Source organism: Neoarius graeffei, chromosome 19 (genome assembly GCF_027579695.1).
Source record: "Neoarius graeffei isolate fNeoGra1 chromosome 19, fNeoGra1.pri, whole genome shotgun sequence".
In the NCBI taxonomy this organism is placed as follows: domain Eukaryota; kingdom Metazoa; phylum Chordata; class Actinopteri; order Siluriformes; family Ariidae; genus Neoarius; species Neoarius graeffei.
Window position 1 is genome coordinate 38,066,651 of NC_083587.1, and position 23,315 is coordinate 38,089,965.

Consider the following 23,315-nt stretch of genomic DNA (forward strand, 5'->3'; position numbering starts at 1 on the left):
AAAGGCATTTACTTGCTGATGGTTGTTAATTTTACATTTTCCACCTCCTCAAATTTCAACCTGTGCCATTAATCTAGGTGAACTTTGACCCTGCAACTCTGCCAATCATGGAAGCATGGGCCAATAGAAAACAACAGCCTGAGGCTGGCATTGCATCTTTCTTGATCACTTGACATGGATGAACTGCTTATTATTACCATTTCAAGCTTTTGCTGCTCCTCAGTCAAGATAATGTCTCTTCTTAATCACAAAGAATAAATGAGCTAACTGGCTAAGGTTAGCTGTTCAACGAACACCTACTACACAAAATTATTGTGCCATTTTCTTTGAAAAACATTGTTTAGATTATAATATACAATCCATGAAAAACAAACCACCATTGTTATAACAATCATTAGCGAGCTTACCCTTGGAACAGCAGTTCCCAACCTTTTTGTCAGCTAAAACTAAATTGTTTTCTTTAAGTAGCCCTTGCAATTTTAATCAGACGAACATTAAAACTTTTGATGGCAAAACTTTTTAGGATGTTAACATTTCCATCAGTCTCATGAACCCCCTGCAATACCATTCTTGGAGGAGACCATGCCAATTAGAGGAAATCATCAGAGGAAGTGTATCAGCATGTGTGGTGTTGTTGGGTGGGTGGGTGTTTGACTCAAGAAATACGTTGTCATTCTTAGAAGAGAAAACCCTGAAGAGGTGGGGTTGCAATCTAGTCGGGAGGTTGTGGTCTGGCTGTCAAGCTCGACTCTTATCCCCATTGTAACCAACTTTCTCTGTCTCACTGTTTAAAAAAAAAACAGCAACAGTTAACTCCTTTATTGATAGTGCACATGTGACACTTCTGGGTCTTTCTTTGAAAAGTCTGTTATGAAGTAGTGAAGCAGTTTTATATCAGCATCCATCAGACACATGGAAAACGTCCCATGTTTTTCAAAGGAGGGCATCAGGATGTCCAGATAATTCACATTGTGAGGTTGTTTTGCCAAAGCAACCATGCAGTCATATTCAAACACTAAGCAGTTTAGTCTTCATCAATAATAAAGCAACAATAAAGTATCGCCAAGTTCATTAATATATACATTCATTTTCTTTCCCACATCCATTGTAGGGCGGCACGTTGGTGTAGTGGTTAGCAATGTTGCCTCACAGCAAAAAGGTTCTGGGTTCGAGCCCAGTAGCCAACAGGGACCTTTCTGTGTGGAGTTTGCATGTTCTCGTCGTGTCTGTGTGGGTTTCCTCTGGGTGCTCCGGTTTCCCCCACCGTCCAAAGACACGCAGGTTAGGCTAATTGGTGGCTCTAAATTGACCATAGATGTGAATGTGAGTGTGAATGGTTGCTTGTCTCTGTGTGTCAGCCCTGCAATGCTCTGGCGACTTGTCCAGGGTGTACCCCGCCTCTCGCCCATAGTCAGCTGGGACAGGCTCCAGCTTGCCCAAGATCCTGCACAGGATAAGCGGTTATAGATAATGGATGGATGGGGAAGCTTGAGCCAATCCCTGCTGACTTCAAGTGAGAGGCAGGGTACATTCTGGACAGGTTGCCAATCTATTGGAAGGGCAACACAGAGAGACAGACAGCAATTCACACATATGGGCAATTTAGAGTAGCCAATTGAATTAATCTGCATGTGTTTGGACTATGGGAGAAAATCCATGCAGGCACGAGGAGAACACACAAGCCCCACCCAGAAAGCACCAGTTGACCGTGGTGTGTTTGTGTGTGTATATATATATATATATATATATATATATATATATATATACAGGGAGTGCAGAATTATTAGGCAAATGAGTATGTTGACCACATTACCCTCTCTATGCATGTTGGCCTACTCCAAGCTGCATAGGCTTGAAAGCCTCCTACCAATTAAGCATACCAGGTGATGTGCATCTCTGTAATGAAAAGGGGTGTGGTCTAATGACATCAACACCCTATATCAGGTGTGCAAAATTATTAGGCAACTTCCTTTCCTTTGGCAAAATGGGTCAGAAGAGGGATTTGACGGACTCAGAAAAGTCAAAAATAGTGACATATATTGCAAATGGATGGAGCACTCTTAAAATTGCCCAGCTTTTGAAGCGCGACCATCGAACAATCAAGCACTTCATTCAAAATAGTCAACAGGGTCGCAAGAAGCGCGTTGAAAAAAAAAGGCGCAAACTAACTGCCCGTGAACTGAGGAAAGTCAAGCGTGAAGCTGCCAAGATGCCACTCGCCACCAGTTTTGCCATATTTCAGAGCTGCAACATCACTGGAGTGTCAAAAAGCACAAGGTGTGCAATACTCAGGGACACGGCCAAGGTAACAAAGGCTGAAAAACGACCACCACTGAACAAGACACACAAGATGAAACGTCAAGACTGGGCCAAGAAGTATCACAAGACTGATTTTTCTAAGGTCTTATGGACAGATGAAATGAGAGTGAGTCTTGATGGGCCAGATGGATGGGCTCGTGGCTGGATCAGCAAAGGGCAGAGAGCTCCAGTCCGACTCAGACGCCAGCAAGGTGGAGGTGGGGTACTGGTATGGGCTGGTATCATCAAAGATGAGCTTGTGGGACCTTTTCGGGTTGAGGATGGCGTCAAGCTCAACTCCCAGTCCTATTGTCAGTTTTTGGAAGACACCTTCTTCAAGCAGTGGTACAGGAAGAAGTCAGCATCCTTCAAGAAAAACATGATTTTCATGCAGGACAATGCTCCATCACACGCATCCAAGTACTCCACAGCATGGCTGGCCAGAAAGGGTCTAAAGGAAGAAAGATTAATGACGTGGCCTCCTTGTTCACCTGATCTGAACCCCATAGAAAACCTGTGGTCCCTCATCAAATGTGAGATCTACAAGGAGGGGAAACAGTACACATCTCTGAACAGTGTCTGGGAGGCTGTGGTTGCTGCTGCACGCAATGTTGATCGCAAACAGATCAAAACACTGACCGAATCCATGGATGGCAGGCTTTTGAGTGTCCTTGTAAAGAAAGGCGGCTATATTAGTCACTGATTTGTTTTTTTTTTTGTTTTTGAATGCCAGCAATGTATAGTAGTGAATGTTGAGTTGTTATATTGGTTTCCCTGGTGAAAATAAATGAGTGAAATGGGTATATGTTTGTTTTTTGTTAAGTTGCCTAATAATTATGCACAGTTATAGTCACCTGCACACACAGATATCCTCCTAAGATAGCTAAAACTAAGAAAGCCCTACTCCAACTTCCAAAAATACTCAGCTTTGATATTTATGAGTCTTTTGGGTTCATCAAGAACATAGTTGTTTTTCAATAATAAAACTAATCCTCAAAAATACAACTTGCCTAATAATTCTGCACTCCCTGTATATATATATGAACACAAGTATTTTTCATACAAGCTACATCCGGGACATGGAGAACCAAAGTCATGACATAAATCTCTTTCTGTCACTCATGAGGAAATCTGTGAATTGTTTTGATAAATTTAGGTACTTTGTGTTTGTGAATGTGTCTGTATAATAAGAACATTACACAGTGGTGCAAAGATATGAAGTATATCTTCTTGTGTTGAAAATATTTTTGCTTGTTCGCTTCGCTCACTTGTGAATATGTTCACCACTCAAAAATAAACTTCATATCTTCACACAACTATATAATATCCTCTCTCTCTCTTTCTGTATGAGAGAGAGAGAGAATTGTTGAAGAATAATAAAAATAAGGAGTTAAAGAGTTTGACTTATGATCATATCATCCAGTTTCAGTCATGTGGTTTTGTCTTTTGTGGTCACTGTATTTGGGACCAAATTTCAGGATTTCCTGCACAATATGAATGTAAGTAGAGTTGAAAAATAGCAGTGCATATTTCATATACAACCCCTTAACCTATTCTTAAGAAGACAAAAGGCTACCATCTCTATTTCCAGGTGGGTAAAGGATACCAGGGTGTCTCATCAGTAGGAGAAAAATCTCTGACATTACATGAAGGGCAAGTTGATGTCAGCTACCTAACTTTTACTAATGTTCATAATACTTGCTGCTGAGATAAACTCCCCAATTTGGCCTATAATGTAGCAGCATGACAGGGAGGATCCACTGCACTGTTGCTTGTTGAAGATGTACTGTATGCTGTCGCATATTAGGGCAACTCAATTATCAGTATAAATTAAAAAAAAAATCTTAATAAAGCACACAGCAACATTGGTGCTGTTAGTTCCCTTTCTGTCAGTTCCCTCAAAATGGCAGCAAATATACAGTGTGATGTTACATGAAATGCAAGAATGGAGGTCTCACACTAACAGTTTGTCTGAATATACCTTATATGAACAAAGGTTTTTTGACCATATAGATGTATTTTTACACCCCATTCCAGATTTAGTCCTTCATCTACTGTTATAATATCCTCCACTCTTCTGGCAAGGCTTTGCATTAGATATTGTAGTGTGGCTGTGGAGATTTGTGCTCATTCAGCCACATTAGTGAGGTCAGGCACTGATATCAGGTGAGGAGGCCGAGGGTGCAGTCATCATTCCATTTCATGCCAGAGATGTTCAGTGGCTGACATCAAGGCTCTGTGCAGGCCACTAAAGTTCTTCCACTCCAACCTTGGCAAACCATGTCTTCATGGAGCTCATTTTGTGCACAGGAGCATTGTCATGCTGGACCATGTTTGGGCCTCCTAGTTACAGTCAAGGAAATTGTAATGCTACAGTATACAATGACCTTCTATAGAATCAGGCGCTTCCAACGTTGTGAAAAAAAAAAAGTTTAAGGAAGTCTCAAATACAGGTGTGATGGTCAGGTTTCCACATACGGTACATTTGGTCAGATAGTGCATCTTTGTGAGAGAACCTGATTGATAGCTTTTGAAAGACATGGACATGAGTGTAGGGTTGTGGAAATGTAGTACTAAACACAGCCTTGTAGTTGTGGGGGTGTAAACTGCACAAGGACCACATGCTGACTGAGCCGACACTTCGTGAGGGGCCCTGGCTCCCACCACATCCTCCACAACCCTCACTGTCTCCTCTCACTTTCAGCCTGAGAACTGTCCAACATGCTATTACCTGGAAAAGAGTGCTCTCATTCATTGCCAAGAGGAAGTGAGCATTGTGTATGAGCATCACATTTAAAACCTCAATTATATAAAATGCTGCAGAGTATGTCTTGAAGATGTGATCTTGGTAGTAGAAAAGTTGTAATATTCCACCATAAAACTAATATAACAATATCAAATCTAATTAATTGGAGAAAACAGGATTGCGGAAATGATTAACATTAAATGAATCAATGTGTAAAATGCATCCAGAATAAAACATTTATTTACATAACATACTGAATAATAATCAGAAAGAACAGAATGGTCAGTAGGTTGGTACAGCACTGAAGTGGTTCGGGAGGGGGACAAATTAGTAGCAGATTGCTTGTCCAGGCTTTTCTTTGATGCATAGTTGTCCAGCAGAGATGTAGCTAAAAAGACAGCTCTTTATGATCTGCCATCAGTAGAACAGTTTTTACTAGAAGGATTAATTAACGTGCACAGAGGAGAGACAATCTTTTCTGAACTGGAGCACATACATGTGGACATACCCTGACAAAACTGAGCAAAAAGTCCAGTGCAAAGCTGTCATGCTAGCACAAACCAGAGTCACCTTGTGATTAAAGAATATCAAGAGAAAAAAAAATGAAATTAGTCAGACATGAATAATCTCTTTCAGGTGCCTTTTGCAGAAAGAACAGCACATCTCTTAGCCAAAATATTGCACAGCAACTTGCTCACCTATTCTCAAGAACACAAAAGCACACTGTGCTACGTTAAAAACTTTGTTACAAGGATAATAATCATATACTCTGTATAATGCATTTAACTACTTAACTAGCTTGTTATACATTACTAGTTTAAATTACTGAAGATATCAGTTTTATCCGAGCCAATTTCACTTCTTTGGAACTTCCACTTGCCTGCTGGAATGCATTTATGATTTGTCAAACTCTGTTAAAACCATACTTGTTTGGGGTTCTTTCTGAACACACTTCCCAAGCAGAAGGTCAGAAGACAAAAATGCAGAAGGGTTCAAACCACCGACCTTGAAAACATTTATCCAGTACTACCATGTATCAACAGAAATTCTGACCACTTCTGAGGAGAGATTGCCTGTGATGATGTATGATGTGCATGGTGAGTGAAGGCTAGCCCATCTGCTCTGATCCCACAGAACAACTGTAGCAATAAATAATCCATCCATCCATCCATTATCCGTAACCGCTTATCCTGTGCAGGGTCATGGTCAAGCTGGAGCCTATCCCAGCTGACTATGGGCGAGAGGCCAGGTACACCCTGGACAAGTCACCAGATCATCGCAGGGCTGACACACAGAGACAAACAACTACTCATATTCACACCTATGGTCAATTTAGAGCCACACCAAATCTGTATGTCTTTGGACTGTGGGGGAAACCGGAGCACCCGGAGGAAACCCACGCAGACACGGGGAGAACATGCAAACTCCACACAGAAAGGCCCCTGTCAGCCACTGGGCTCAAACCCAGAACCTTCTTGCAATGAAGTGATGGTGCTAACTATGACACCACCATGCCACCCAATCAATCAATCAAGTTAATGCTGGCTATGGTAGAAAGGTGATGGAACTCAGTGCATCGCAGCTTGCTGCACTTAGGGCTGTCTAGTTGCAGACCAGTCAGTCAGAGTGCCCATCCTGACCCCTGTCCACCACTGAAAGCACCTACAATGGGCATGCAAGCATCAGAATTGGACCATGGAGCAATGGAAGAAAGTGGCCTTGTCTAATGATTCAAGCTTTCTTTTACATCTTGTGGATGGACAAGTGTGTGCATTGCTTCCCTGGGGATGAGATGGCACCAAGACGTACTATGAGAAGAAGGCAAGTCGATGGAGGTGGTGCGATACTCTGTGCAATGTTCTGTTGGGAAATGTTGGGTCCTGGCATTTATGTGGATGTTACTTTGACACATACAACCTACCTAAACACTGTTGCAGACCAAGTACACCCCATCATGACAACAGTAGTCCCTAATAGGAGTGGCCGCTTTCAGCAGGATAATGTGCCCTGCCACACTGCAAAAAACTGTTCAGAAATGGTTTGAAATATCTTTCAACATAAGACATAAACCAAATTCCTGAGATCTCAATCCAATCAAGCATCTGTGGGACATGTTGGACAAACAAGTTCAATCCATTGAGAACCCACCTCACAACTTACAGGACTTAAAACATCTGCTGTTAACATCTTGGTGCCCGAAACCACAGAACACCTTCAGAGGTCTTGTGGAGTTCATAGAGACATGTCATGTCTTACAGTAATGATGGATGTCATTTCTCTTTACTTAGTTGTTCGGTTATTGACATAATATGGATTACTATAGTTGTGGAAAAGGGCTATTTACTGTATTTTTATTATTTACTATTTGATCTCAAACACATTAAGAAGGCAAGAAATTCCATGAATTAACTTTTGACAAGGCACACCTGTTAATTGAAAAGCTCTGATGTCGTCAGTATTGTTCCAAAATGCAGAAAAACCTATCAATGCGTATGCGTTTCCAAATTTTTGACTTAGTTTTTTGTACACACACCATATTTGTGTGTATATATATATATATATATATATATATATATATATATATACACACACACACACATACATACACACACACGCACATATACAGTGCCTTGAAAAAGTATTCATACCCCTTGAACAACTTCACATTTTTCCACCTTACAACCACGAACTTAAGTTTTTTTATTGAGATTTTATGTGATAGACCAACACAGAGTAGCACATAATTGTGACGTGAAACAAAAATGATAAATGGTCTTCAAAATTTCAAACAAATAAAAATTTGAAAAATGTGGTGTGCATTAGTATTCAGCCCCCTGTACTCTGATACCTCTAAATACAATCCAGTGCAATCAATTGCCTTCAGAAGTCATCTAATTAGTTAATAGAGTCCTACTGTGTGTAATTTACTCTCAGCATAAATACACTTGTTCTGTGAAGGCCTCAGCGGTTTGTTAGAGAACACTGAAGAACAAACAGCATCATGAAGACCAAAGAACTCACCAGACAGGTCAGGGATAAAGTTCTGGGGAAGTTTAAAGCAGGGTTAGGTTATAAAAAAATATCCCAAGCTCTGAACATCTCAAGAAGCACTGTTCAATCCATCATTCAAAAATGGAAAAAGTATGGCACAACTGCAAACCTACCAAGACATGGCCGTCCACCTAAACTGACAGAGCGAGCAAGGAGAGCACTGGTCAGAGAAGCAGCCAAGAGGCCCATGATCACTCTGGAGGAGCTGCAGAAATCCACAGCTCAGGTGGGAGAATCTGTGCACAGGACAACTATACAGTGGTGCTTGAAAGTTTGTGAACCCTTTAGAATTTTCTATATTTCCGCATAAATACGACCTAAAACAACATCAGATTTTCACACAAGTCCTAAAAGTAGATATAGAGAACCCAGTTAAACAAATGAGACAAAAATATTATACTTGGTCATTTATTTATAGAGGAAAATTATCCAATATTACATATCTGTGAGTGGCAAAAGTGTGTGAACCTCTAGGATTAACAGTTAATTTGAAGGTGAAATTAGAGTCAGGTGTTTTCAAGCAATGGGATGACAATCAGGTGTGAATGGACACCCTGTTTTATTTAAAGAACAGGGATCTATCAAAGTCTGATCTTCACAACACATGTTTGTGGAAGTGTATCATGGCATGAACAAAGGAGATTTCTGAGGACCGCAGAAAAAGCATTGTTTTTGCTCATCAGGCTGGAAAAGGTTACAAAACCATCTCTAAAGAGTTTGGACTCCACCAATCCACAGTCAGACAGATTGTGTACAAATGGAGGAAATTCAAGACCATTGTTACCCTCCCCAGGAGTGGTCGACCAACAAAGATCACTCCAAGAGCAAGGTATGTAATAGTCAGTGAGGTCACAAAGGACCCCAGGGTAACTTCTAAGCAACTGAAGGCCTCTCTCACATTGGCTAATATTAATGTTCGTGAGTCCACCATCAGGAGAACACCGAGCAACAATGGTATGCATGGCAGGGTTGCAAGGAGAAAGCCACTGCTTTCCAAAAAGAACATTGCTGCTCGTCTGCAGTTTGCTAAAGATCACGTGGACAAGCCAGAAGGCTTTTGGAAAAAAATGTTTTGTGGACAGATGAGACCAAAATAGAACTTTTTGGTTTAAATGAGAAGTGTGATGTTTGGAGAACGGAAAACACTGCATTCCAGCATAAAAACCTTATCCCATCTGTGAAACATGGTGGTGGTAGTATCATGGTTTGGGCCTGTTTTGCAGCATCTGGGCCAGGACGGCTTGCCATCATTGATGGAACAATGAATTCTGAATTATTACAGCAAATTCTAAAGGAAAATGTCAGGACATCTGTCCATGAACTGAATCTCAAGAGAAGGTGGGTCATGCAGCAAGACAACGACCAAACCAAACGTCCTAACAAAGAATGGTTAAGGAAAAATAAAGTTAATATTTTGGAATGGCCAAGTCAATGTCCTGACCTTAATCCAATCGAAATATTGTGGAAGGACCTGAAGCGAGCAGTTCATGTGAGGAAACCCACCAACATCTCAGAGTTGAAGCTGTTCTGTACAGAGGAATGGGCTAAAATTCCTCCAAGCCGGTGTGCAGGACTGATGAACAGTTACCAGAAACATTTAGTTGCAGTTATTGCTGCACAAAGGGGTCACACCAGACACTGAAAGCAAAGGTTCACATACTTTTGCCACTCACAGATATGTAATACTGGATCATTTTCCTCAATAAATAAATGACTAAGTGAAATATTTTTTGTCTCAATTGTTTAACTGGGTTCTCTTTATCTACTTTTAGGACTTGTGTGAAAATCTGATGATGTTTTAGGTCATATTTATGCAGAAATATAGAAAATTCTAAAGGGTTCACAAACTTTCAAGCACCACTAAGTCATACACTCCACAAATCTGGCCTTTTTGGAAGAGTGGCAAGAAGAAAGCCATCGTTGAAAGACAGGCATAAGAAGTCCTGTTTGCAGTTTGCCAGAAGCCATGTAGGGGACACAGCAAACATGTGGAAGAAGGTGCTTTGGTCAGATGAGACCAAAGTTGAACTTTTTGGCCTAAATGCAAAGCGCTATGTGTGGCGGAAAACTAACACTGCTCATCACCCTGCACACACCATCCCCACTGTGAAACATGGTGGTGGCAGCATCATGCTATGGGGATGCTTTTCTTCAGCAGGGACAGGGAAGCTGGTCAGAGTTGATGGGAAGATGGATGGAGCTAAATACAGGGCAATCCTAGAAGAAAACCTGTTGGAGGCTGCAAAAGACTTGAGACTTGGAAGGAGATTCACCTTCCAGCAAGACAATGACCCTAAACATACAGCCAGAGCTACAATGGAATGGTTTAGATCAAAGAATATTCATGTGTTAGAATGGCCCAGTCAAAGTCCAGACCTAAATCCCATTGAGCATCTGTGGCAAGACTTGAAAATTGCTGTTCACAGACACTCTCCATCCAATCTGGCTGAGCTTGAGCTATTTTGCAAAGAAGAATGGGCAAAAATTTCAGTGTCTAGATGTGCAAAGCTGGTAGAGACATACCACAAAAGACTTGCAGCTGTAATTGCAGCAAAAGGTGGCTCTGCAAAGTATTGACGCAGGGGGGCTGAATACTAATGCACACCATATTTTTCAGATTTTTATTTGTTTAAAATTTTGAAGACCATTTATCATTTTCGTTTCACTTCACAATTATGTGCTACTCTGTGTTGGTCTATCACATAACATCTCAATAAAAAACTTTTAAGTTCGTGGTTGTAAGGTGGAAAAATGTGAAAAAGTTCAAGGGGTATGAATACTTTTTCAAGGCACTGTATCTTTTGCGCGTGCACATTGTGTTTCAGTACTAAGCTGATGTCTTTCAGGATTTACAATCACATGTATTTTTAAAATACTCATTTTTAAAATCCTATCCTTGGAACATGGCAAAGTCCATTGCAATATACCTGCATAGTTTGCCATAAAACTGAAAAAGGGTAAATATTATATGATTTTTACAAAACAAAGTCACTATTCTTTGGAATTTTTTGAAAATAATTGAAAATATCCAAAGTTCATTTAAAGTGTATTCATTTGCAAAATCACACACAACAAGCCACTAATTAAAAATAATTAATAAATATTTTTTTTGTTTGGTACAAATGAATGTCAAGATTTCAAACAAAACAAAAACTCAAAAAAAAAATTCAGCAAATCTCTAAATAAAACAAATAGTTACAAAAATGAAAGGCTCTTTTTAATTGTTTTAAAACATCACATTTCATATCATCATACATCAAAAACTCACTTTTAATTCACCAGAAATATTGAAGCTGATTTTCAAAAAAGAAAAACAATCACATCTATGGAAAAAAAAATCAAAACCTATAAAAAAAATATAAAATTTAAACATTTACTACCATCTGAAGACCTCAGTTTTGACTAGTACCATTTTAATATTAAAAGATAATTTAATTCACTTTTCTGAAACTTGCACACAACCAAGCACTCAGACAATTTTGAAATGCCAGGTTTTTGTTGTTTGTTTGTTTCTTAAATACATTATATCATGCAGAGGGCATGATATTAAATATTAATTCAAACTAAATAAAATATATATTTATATTTCTCTGTCAATATACTTTTTTTATTTTCAAGTCAAAAACTCTCTCCCTCCCTTTTATAGGGAAACAAGCAAAATTAACCTAATAATCAGAAAAATAATTTATTTCTTTATTTTTTTACCTAAAATGCAGCTGCCATCATTTATATGGCTGTATGTATTAAAACCAAGATTTCAGCAAGAAGTGATTTGGCACAAAAAACACCAAATTCCAATAGCATGCAATTAAAAAAAGAAGAAAAAAAGTCCAAATGGTATGTCTGATTTTGACTTTAGAAGGAAAGAAAAAAAAAAAAAACATTCTGTGCATTGCTGTTGCCGGGGAGTGAGTGTGTCCCCTGAACACTTGTATGAGGCCAGTGGTGTGTATCCCCGAGATGCAGCTTACTGCAACATGCTTTTAATGGTCTTAGCAGTTGATTCATCATTCAGATGCTTTGTCGTGTACCTGCGCAAAAAACAAACATTTTTTATTTGACTTAAGTCAACTTACTACACTTTCAGCTGAAAATAAGAACTCAATTCATCTTGATGAAGATACCGGATGAGATGTATTTATTGTTATTGTATATTACAGTGTTTCAGGTTTGCTTTTCAAATCTCAACACATATTACAGTATCTGTTTCAAAAAATGAGCAAAAATTATTGCATAAAATAAATACTACACACAATAATTTAGCTTTTCCACAGCATTCAGTTCTGTAAAAGTGTCTCATCCAAAGTATTGCCTTACCTGGCACTTAGTAACAGAAACATTCACTTTATTCATTATGTGAAGCTGCCATTCAAACACCATAAAGCATTACACAGATTATGTTTACAGACTTGTCTAGAAGCAACATCACTAATTCCGTGCTTCATACTTCATCCCCATCACCAGTAATAAATTTCCCTTTTGGAAAAGTGGTGCCAATGTTTACAACCCCGATTCCAAAAAAGTTGGGACAAAGTACAAATTGTGAATAAAAACGGAATGCAATAATTTACAAATCTCAAAAACTGATATTGTATTCACAATAGAACGTAGACAACATATCAAATGTCAAAAGTGAGACATTTTGAAATTTCATGCCAAATATTGGCTCATTTGAAATTTCATGACAGCAACACATCTCAAAAAAGTTGGGACAGGGGCAATAAGAGGCTGGAAAAGTTAAAGGTACAAAAAAGGAACAGCTGGAGGACCAAATTGCAACTCATTAGGTCAATTGGCAATAGGTCATTAACATGACTGGGTATAAAAAGAGCATCTTGGAGTGACAGCGGCTCTCAGAAGTAAAGATGGGAAGAGGATCACCAAGCCCCCTAATTCTGCGCCCACAAATAGTGGAGCAATATCAGAAAGGAGTTCGACAGTGTAAAATTGCAAAGAGTTTGAACATATCATCATCTACAGTGCATAATATCATCAAAAGATTCAGAGAATCTGGAAGAATCTCTGTGCGTAAGGGTCAAGGCCGGAAAACCATACTGGGTGCCCGTGATCTTCGGGCCCTTAGACGGCACTGCATCACATACAGGCATGCTTCTGTATTGGAAATCACAAAATGGGCTCAGGAATATTTCCAGAGAACATTATCTGTGAACACAATTCACCGTGCCATCCGCCGTTGCCAGCTAAAACTCTATAGTTCAAAGAAGAAGCCGTATCTAAACATGATCCAGAAGCGCAGACGTCTTCTCTGGGCCAAGGCTCATTTAAAATGGACTGTGGCAAAGTGGAAAACTGTTCTGTGGTCAGACGAATCAAAATTTGAAGTTCTTGATGGAAATCAGGGACGCCGTGTCATTTGCACTAAAGAGGAGAAGGACGACCCAAGTTGTTATCAGCGCTCAGTTCAGAAGCCTGCATCTCTGATGGTATGGGGTTGCATTAGTGCGTGTGGCATGGGCAACTTACACATCTGGAAAGACACCATCAATGCTGAAAGGTATATCCAGGTTCTAGAGCAACATATGCTCCCATCCAGACGACGTCTCTTTCAGGGAAGACCTTGCATTTTCCAACATGACAATGCCAAACCACATACTGCATCAATTACAGCATCATGGCTGCGTAGAAGAAGGGTCCGGGTACTGAACTGGCCAGCCTGCAGTCCAGATCTTTCACCCATAAAAAACATTTGGCGCATCATAAAACGGAAGATACGACAAAAAAGACCTAAGACAGTTGAGCAACTAGAATCCTACATTAGACAAGAATGGGTTAACATTCCTATCCCTAAACTTGAGCAACTTGTCTCCTCAGTCCCCAGACGTTTACAGGCTGTTGTAAAGAGAAAAGGGGATGTCTCACAGTGGTAAACATGGCCTTGTCCCAACTTTTTTGAGATGTGTTGTTGTCATGAAATTTAAAATCACCTAATTTTTCTCTTTAAATGATACATTTTCTCAGTTTAAACATTTGATATGTCATCTATGTTCTATTCTGAATAAAATATGGAATTTTGAAACTTCCACATCATTGCATTCCATTTTTATTTACAATTTGTATTTTGTCCCAACTTTTTTGGAATCGGGGTTGTATTCTAGTTATATTACGGTAACTTGAATTTCTTGTCAATACTTTTTTTTTTTTTAAAAAACACACCATGATATTTTTCTCACTGTAAACATTTCTGACTGTGCTCAGCCATGTTTATTTCTTTTCAAACAGCCTGAGATGGGCAGAGTGGGAGGGTGGTGCACATGACAATAAAAAGACTGACAGGTGGCTCATACACAAACAAGCACTACGGCCCATAACACAGTTTTTCCAATCAGGTTTTCTCAGCCACGTGATACACTTTTATTGATGCCATGGCTTATACAATTATTACCTCGCCCGCTACGGAGTGAGCGGGGCAAGGTATTGTTTTCGGTCGGGTTTCTTTGTAAACGATATTATGGGAAAACATCTGGATCAATCTTCATGAAACTTTCAGGATAGATAGGCATTGGTCTCAAATAGAACCTCCAACATTTTGAGGGTCATCCGGTCAAGGTCACCATAAAGGTCAAAATCGTTTTTGTTGTGTCTACTGCCTCATATACAGGCGCTAGCCACTACGTTATCGTGCTGTAAGAATGTAAGTGTAACAATCATGCACTGTACATCCGCATACACGCGTTCAGATTAAAATGGCTAGTGAGTGTATACAATTTGGTTCACCATTCGAAATAAATTGACTAGACTAAAGAAATTGCTTTCAGACATGTTTATGCTTATTACAGAGGGAAAGTGCGTTCCACTGAGCTCTAACGCCGGGCCATTTCCAGGAAACAAGAGTTTGGGTCATGGTGACAGCGTGTGTATGTCAGCCTCGGTTCAGAGGTTTCAGTTTCGAAAACTGTAAGAGGTAAGAGTAGAATAATATAAAGTACAGACACTTGGTATATTTTACTTCTGTGATTTTTAAATTGTTCATTTTTGGATTATGCTTCATTTTTGTGGCTACTGCCTCAGAGTAAATGTATGTATGCTATATTTACTGTATAGATGTAGTATCAGAAAACAATTTTATTTATGAGCAGTAGCCACATGTACCCATAGGGTACCTTTTTTTTCGTGATATCTTCCTTCATATTCATCATAAGTGCTCCTGGGCGAGGTTTGTTTTGCCTGGCAACACTTGTGTTTAGCATAGGTTATTTCCAGGTTACAGTGGTGCTTGAAAGTTTGTGAACCCTTTAGAATTTTCTATATTTCTGCATAAATATGACCTAAAACATCATCAGATTTTCACACAAGTCCTAAAAGTAGATAAAGAGAACCCAGTTAAACAATTGAGACAAAAATATAACACTTGGTCATTTATTTATTGAGGAAAATGATCCAATATTACATATCTGTGAGCGGCAAAAGTATGTGAACCTATAGGATTAGCAGTTAATTTGAAGGTGAAATTAGAGTCAGGTGTTTTCAGTCAATGGGATGACAATCAGGTGTGAGTGGGCACCCTGTTTTATTAAAAGAACAGGGATCTATCAAAGTCTGATCTTCACAACACATGTTTGTGGAAATGTATCATGGCACGAACAATGGAGATTTCTGAGGACCTCAGAAAAAGCGTTGTTGATGCTCATCAGGCTGGAAAAGGTTACAAAACCATCTCTAAAGAGTTTGGACTCCACCAATCCACAGTCAGACAGATTGTGTACAAATGGAGGAAATTCAAGACCATTGTTACCCTCCCCAGGAGTGGTCGACAAACAAAGATCACTCCAACAGCAAGGCATGTAATAGTCGGCAAGGTCCCCAAGGACCCCAGGGTAACTTCTAAGCAACTGAAGGCCTCTCTCACATTGGCTAATGTTAATGTTCATGAGTCCACCATCAGGAGAACACTGAACAACATGGCAGGGTTGCAAGGAGAAAGCCACTGCTCTCCAAAAAGAACATTGCTGCTCGTCTGCAGTTTGCTAAACATCATGTGGACAAGCCAGAAGGCTATTGGAAAAAAATTTTTGGATGGATGAGACCAAAATGGAACTTTTTGGTTTCAATGAGAAGCATTATGTTTGGAGAAAGGAAAACAATGCATTTCAGCATAAGAACCTTATCCCATCTGTGAAACATGGTGGTGGTAGTATCATGGTTTGGGCCTGTTTTGCTGCATCTGGGCCAGGACGGCTTGCCATCATTGATGGAACAATGAATTCTGAATTATACCAGCGAATTCTAAAGGAAAATGTCAGGACATCTGTCCATGAACTGAATATCAAGAGAAGGTGGGTCATGCAGCAAGACAATGACCCTAAGCACACAAGTCGTTCTACCAAAGAACGGTTAAAGAAGAATAAAGTTAATGTTTTGGAATGGCCAAGTCAAAGTCCTGACCTTAATCCAATTGAAATGTTGTGGAAGGAACTGAAGCGAGCAGTTCATGTGAGGAAACCCACCAACATCCCAGAGTTGAAGCTGTTCTGTACGGAGGAATGGGCTAAAATTCCTCCAAGCCGGTGTGCAGGACTGATCAACAGTTACCGGAAACGTTTAGTTGCAGTTATTGCTGCACAAGGGGGTCACGCCAGATACTGAAAGCAAAGGTTCACATACTTTTGCCACTCACAGATATGTAATATTGGATCATTTTCCTCAATAAATAAATGACCAAGTATAATATTTTTGTCTCATTTGTTTAACTGGGTTCTCTTTATCTACTTTTAGGACTTGTGTGAAAATCTGATGATGTTTTAGGTCATATTTATGCAGAAATATAGAAAATTCTAAAGGGTTCACAAACTTTCAAGCACCACTGTATTTTAAAACTTAAGGTCAAAGTGAGAAAAAGACAAAAAGAAGAAACTATTGCACCTTTAAGACATCCTGCATAGAGGAGTGGACCTAAAACTTCTATGCCTCCAATCTTATTAAACATTACATGAAGAGATTCTACTGTTCCCAGGACAGGCATCACAAATTATTAAACTGTCAGGGCGCCAGTCATTTTTAAATCTCTATTTTTTTATGGGGCAGCACGGTGGTGTAGTGGTTAGCACTGTTACCTCACAGAAAGAAGGTTCTGGGTCCGAGCCCAGCGGCCGACGAAGGCCTTGCTGTGTGGAGTGTGCATGTACTCCCCGTGTCTGTGTGGGTTTCCTCCGGGTACTCCGGTTTCCCCCACAGTACAAAGACATGCAGTTAGGTTAACATAGGGATGCCTTGGGCTGAAGTGCGCTTGAGCAGGGCACCGAACCCCCAGCTGCTCCCTGGGCGCTGTTAGCATGGCTGCCCACTGCTCTGGGTACCGTATGTGTGTGTGCTCATTGCTCATGTGTGTATGCATGTGTGTGTTCACTGCTTCAGATGGGTTAAATACAGAGAGGAATTTCACAAGTGTACGTGTAATGAATAAAGTTCTTCTTCTTGAAAAAACAACCTTTTTGTTTTTGGGAAAAAAAAACATTTTAAAAAATATTCTATACATCTCTATATTTGAGCTTGAAATATATATTTTTGTGTGTATTATTATTTTTATATATATATTTTTCCCTTCATTAAGGGTGTTAATACTTCTGGAGAGAACTGTATAACCTTCATAGTTGGACTGACTTCTTGTGATTAGTGTTTAGCTCTCATAAGTATTTGTTCAAACTTTAGTGTTTAGCTGTGACTACTTCCTGAAATTACTGCACACATTTCTTGTCGACTTCACTCATAGTTGACCAGACTATGAGTGAAGCATCTACAACACGTCCTTTCACAACTCTATGCTTGGACTGTATTTTCACTTGTTACTCAGTTTACATGAAGCATCTGCCAAATGATTGCATTTAAAACAGAAATGTAATTCAAAAGTAATCCAATTAACAATACCAGAGTAATTGAATACTTAAACAATTAGTATATAGTGAAAAAGAGACTAATTTCCTGTCCTGTAATCTCAGACCAACTCAGACCCACAGCTGGTGATGAGAAAATGCTGAAATTTCATTTGATGATGCATATGTAAGAATTCTGCACAGCATGTTTAAAATGAGGCGGCACGGTGGTGTAGTGGTTAGCACTGTCGCCTCACAGCAAGAAGGTTCTGGGTTTGAGCCCAGTGGCTGACAGGGGCCTTTCTGTGTGGAGTTTGCATGTTCTCCCCATGTCTATGTGGGTTTCCTCCAGGTGCTCTGGTTTCCGCGACAGTCCAGAGACATGCGTTTAGGTTAACATGGGGCAGCCGCAGCCTGAGGATGGGCAAGGGCACCTAACTCGCAACTGCTCCCTGGGCACTGTAACATAGCTGCCCACTGCTCTGGGTATGTGTGTGTGCTCATTGCTTACTTGTGTGTGCACATGTGTGTGTTCACTGCTTCAGATGGGTTAAATGCAGAGGTTAAATTTCACTGTGTGATTAAGTCTGTGTTTGAGTGTACATGTGACAAAGGCTTCTTCTCTTGGCTTGATAATTGGCTGATTGGATACCTGCATAAATGTAGGCATGTATGTATTGCAAGTAAATTCAGAAAACAAAAATATAACCATCTGGTGCTTAAAATGCTTAGGGTCCAAGCACAAAGGTGATGTAACCCTATTGTTTTCGTTAGACTTTCTGTTGTTTTAATTGTGCTTTTTCTGCCTCGAACTTGATTGTGCTGATCAGTGTTCATGGCTACATTTTTTGTGGTTACAGTGCAGAAGGTTTCTCCTGTTTTTCTTACCTGAGAGCATTTAATAAGCCTTCCACGCTGTTTGGAGGTTGATCTCTGAGAACTTTAATGCATCCTTTCATCTGTTCAGTGACACAAAAGTGAGGTTAGAATAATAATACTCACACTATGATGGACCACACTGGCAGGCGTAATTTGTGCTTGATTTCTGGTTGAGTTGATTATGTCGGGGTGGTATATGTAAAATTTTATAGTTTTGGTTTGTTTTTTGATCTACAGAAAGTCCCAGCAGTATGAAACTTATACATTCATTAACAATTTCAAACACTTTTAAACTTTCTATAAAATCTTAACTATTAACCAAAAAACATTCTGGCATCAGCATGCATGCAAGAACAATTTTTTCAGAGCTAAAGTTTACTCACATCTATTTTGGAGGACTTGGCGAAAGCACCGACAGGATGGACATAGTCATAGAGGATGATGACACCCACCATGACACGCAAACAGAATGACACGGTGCCCTCACTGCTGAAACGGCTACGGTACTCACTGCAAAGAGTCAGCGTGCCCATGAACACTGAGACTTCAAATCCAGTACTTTATGTATTTTAGTTTATTTCAGATAAGCAAGGAAGAACAACTTACGGTGTCTCTAGCATAACTTTACACACACTTGCCATGGTGCTCAACACATCTGTCGTGTTCTCAATAGGCAAGTTCTTGTTCTGTAGAAATAGAGAATGCCTTTGTGTCATTTTGTCCTTCCCATATCTTATTAACAGGGCAATTGGATCTGTGTTGCTCATTTTTAACTGGAAGACTATCATTTCTTACCTCAGATACAAACTTTGTCGTGCTATCACTCAAAGTCTTCAGCATGGGCGTGGCATCTGCATAAAATAGAGATATTCTATTGGCTAGCTCGTTGTTGACCTCATTTTCTCTTTCTGCCTGCAAAGAAAGACATATTTCTGCTCATATTTATTTGCAGAAAAAGATGACAAGGCGAGAAAGAAAGAGGACAGAAATTGCAAACCTTAGTAGGCATATCAGATGCTCGCTAGCCATGCTGTGAAAATGAGCGCCTGCATGCACAATTTAAGTTTCCAAATCTGTCACTGCTTAACTCTTGAATATTTTCTATCATGAATACTATAATTAAAAAGCTTATAATTTCTGCTTTCCAAAAAAATTATCTTGTTAAGATCTGTTCAGTACTTTGGGAGTAACGGCAGGTTGAAACTGGTACAACAGAGTGCGCACTCCGCTCATGAGACATCGGGAAACTACCGGTGCTTTTTGAGTCACGGGAAAGCGGTCAGGCTCTCTCGCTTCTGATTGGTTTCTGATTGGATTACTCGTGGATATCAATCAGATAACTTTTATAGGGATGCTCTGTAGCTCTCACGGATTCTGATGAAGTATTCAGCAAAATTTTCCGTCTGCTAGTTTTGATGTTATGATTCACAGGAGACTTTGAAGTGAGTTTTCATAGCTTTACCTACTTATTTTTTTTCAAATCAAACTGATGCGTGTAAATAAATGACTATTTCAGAATATAACCGTAGCTGTTTTGATGAAAAATACTGAGATGTTAGTGGTCGGACTGATATAAAAAATCGAAAGTCAGAAACGCGAGTGTCAGTTTCAATTCAGTTAATCTGAATTGTTTATTGGATGCGGCTCACACAGTTGTTTCGAGGTTAGAATTGAAAGCTGTGAATATTAATCGGAATAATCATTTATATTCTTTCATATAAACACTAGTAGGCCCTACTTGGAAATACAAAGACCTACAGAGCACAGAGAGGGTATTAGAAATATTCTTATTACCTTTTTATTTTGATAGAGAATGGTAGATGTGAATGATATTCAGTGCTTATTTCTGCATATTATATAATTAACATTGATTTCTCCTCCTTTGTGATGTATAAATGAGAGTTAAGATCAGCTTTATATTGCACAAATAAAGCCGTTTGGTGAAACTTTGAGGAAGGGAGTGTACCGATTTAATGGTTTGATCTAATTAGCATAATTAACACTAATTAAATACTAATTTGCATAATTTGGTTTTGCTAATTTTTAAACTGTGTATTCAGTATACAACCATCTATGTGCCTGCCAATTTCCATGTAAATATTTTTTTGGGGGAAGAAAAAAAAACTTAAGAAAAAACATTTGAGCTCATGTGTTAATGAATTCCATTTTGGACCACATTATCTTAAGACACAATATTAGGTCAGTTTTCTAAAAATTAAGCCAATTTTATTTCAATTTTGGATTTGTAATATCTCAAAAACAGAGAAACATTTTAATTCAGTCAAAAATATGTTGTTCTACATTCAATTCTGGATTTCAATGAGACTAAACAGTTTGGACTGAATTTGAATTTTCACATGATATGCCAAAAGCCTCACTCACAACCCGCCATAAGTGTTTTGGACACGCACGGGTCGCAGGGTTTGGTAGCTTGCAGCCGTGTCGCAGGGTCGCGGTGAACCCGGGGGAAAGTTTGGGGGAGGAGTACAGGCAAAGTACTTGTCAAGTACTGGTTGCATGCCTGACTTCCTCGAGGCGTGGGAAAAATTGCGCTGTTAGCCTGTGGAAAGCGTATGTCTGACGCACGTGATCAGTGCGTGTTCAGTGAGCGTGGAGTGCGTGTGACTTGCATTTTATGAGTTTCCTGCACTACGAGCATGGGCCACACTTGCGAAGCGTGCATGATGCATGTGATTAGCACATTACAATCACTCATAACCTGCGTGTGACACAAAACCAGCGTGTCTGCAGCATTCTGCATCTGTCTTTAGACTGAAGAACATTGGATATTTAGTGGGAAAATTTTAAAAATTTTCAGTTTAAAGTTTAGAAAATGGGACCCAAGAAGAAGTGAGCAAAAGTGAAGTAACCCAGCCTGAAACAGCAGAGGGGGAGGAGGAGGAAGAATTTGATGAGGATGGTAGCAGCACCGGCGAGCCCTGCACGGACAAGGAGAAGTATGCCTTCAAGCCGGCAGAAGGCACAGCACCCTGCCAGAGGGATTTTCACAGGTAAATACATATGCTTTAAACATTCATTTCAGTATCTATATGCTTATGTAATTAATATTATATATACTGATTTTCATGTATGTTTCAGCTAACGACGCCCGGAAGTGAGGACATTGCAATCCCATCATCGCTGTCAGGCCATTGTGCCATGCTCAGTGATGAGGACAAGGACATCCCGACACCCCGTCCCACCACTCAGCAGGAGCAGGAAAGTAGCTTGGAGTCAGAGTCACAGTGTGTTTCAGTGCTCAAACTGTTGGGGTATTTAGTTGGGATTTTTTATAATGTAATAAAATGCGTTATTCCCTTATACTCATGCTTTATTATTTGACGTTTGCATGGTAAATTAAAGCCTCAATCACAACCCGCTGTATGTGCTGCTACGGGTGGTCTATGGTAAAAAAAAACTGGCAAAACCATGCTTGAGACTTGTGCGATACTTGCGTGTGTTCAGTGCCGTAGAAGGTCGCAGACTGCCCGTGGAGACTTTTGGTCCTGCACATGCAAATTCTACGGGTCTTACGACAAATCAAGAACGCATACACTACGTACAGGACCCATACTCCTTTTGTACGCCTGAACCAAGTCAGCAGCGCGGCTAGTAGGGGCTTTTTGCAATGACAGTAAAACGCGCGCGTGACACACGGTCATTGTATGAGTGACGTGCCTCAGAAGTACTACACAAGTATTCCACACTTGCTATTTGTGCGGCCCGCAAGACAGAAGTGCATCTCACTTTCTACCCCTATGTGTGGCGTGCACACAGCGCACGCGACCCGCACGCAACCCAAGGGGCAAGACTCTGGGTGTATATATTGGGGAAGAACCAAGGAACTGATCATGTAGCGTGTAGCATTGTAGAAGGGAAGAAGACCACCTCATTTGCTGTTTTTATTTGAGGATATGTTAATTTACCATGTAAACGTCAAATAATAAAACATGAGCATAAGGGAATAACGCATTGTAAAAAATCCCAACTACAGTAAATAGCCCAACAGTCTGAGTGCTGAAACACACTTTGACTCTGACTCCAAGCTACTGTCCTGCTCCTGCTGAGTGGTCGGACGGGGTGTCGGGATGTCCTTGTCCTCATCACTGAGCATGGCACAATGGCCTGACAGCGATGATGGGATTGCAATGTTCTCACTTCCAGGCATCATTAGCTGAAACATACATGAAAATCAGCATATATAATATTAATTACATAAGCATATAGATACTGAAATGAATGCTTAAAGCATATGTATTTACCTGTGAAAATCCCTCTGGCAGGGTGCTGTGTCTTCTGCCGGCTTGAAGGCATACTTCTCCCTGTTCATGCAGGGCTCGCTGGTGCTGCTACCATCCTCATCAAATTCTTCCTCCTCCTCCCCCTCTGCTGTTTCAGGCTGGGTTACTTCACTTTTGCTCGCTTCTTCTTGGGTCCCATTTTCTAAACTTTAAACTGAAAAATTTTAAATTTTTCCCACAAAATATCCAATGTTCTTCAGTCTAAAGACAGAT

The 23,315-nt window shown here is 39.9% G+C and overlaps 1 protein-coding gene across 3 annotated transcripts in view; it reads right to left on the reverse strand.

Moving 5' to 3' along the window:
• Positions 1-343: 343 nt before the first annotated feature.
• The window catches only part of fam49bb (family with sequence similarity 49 member Bb), a 162,111-nt gene continuing 139,139 nt past the window's right edge, over positions 344-23,315 (reverse strand). The window contains exons 8-12 of one of the 3 annotated variants that reach the window (XM_060900048.1): positions 19,597-19,713; positions 19,408-19,487; positions 19,185-19,311; positions 18,811-18,881; positions 344-784 (exon numbers count right to left, since the gene is read on the reverse strand). In XM_060900048.1, coding sequence (XP_060756031.1) covers positions 739-784; positions 18,811-18,881; positions 19,185-19,311; positions 19,408-19,487; positions 19,597-19,713 — 441 coding nt within the window. In that variant the 3' untranslated portion in view covers positions 344-738. Of the gene's footprint in view, positions 785-11,334; positions 12,127-18,810; positions 18,882-19,184; positions 19,312-19,407; positions 19,488-19,596; positions 19,714-23,315 lie in introns of those variants that run through there. The other 2 variants (XM_060900049.1, XM_060900047.1) reach the window with 2 other exon arrangements.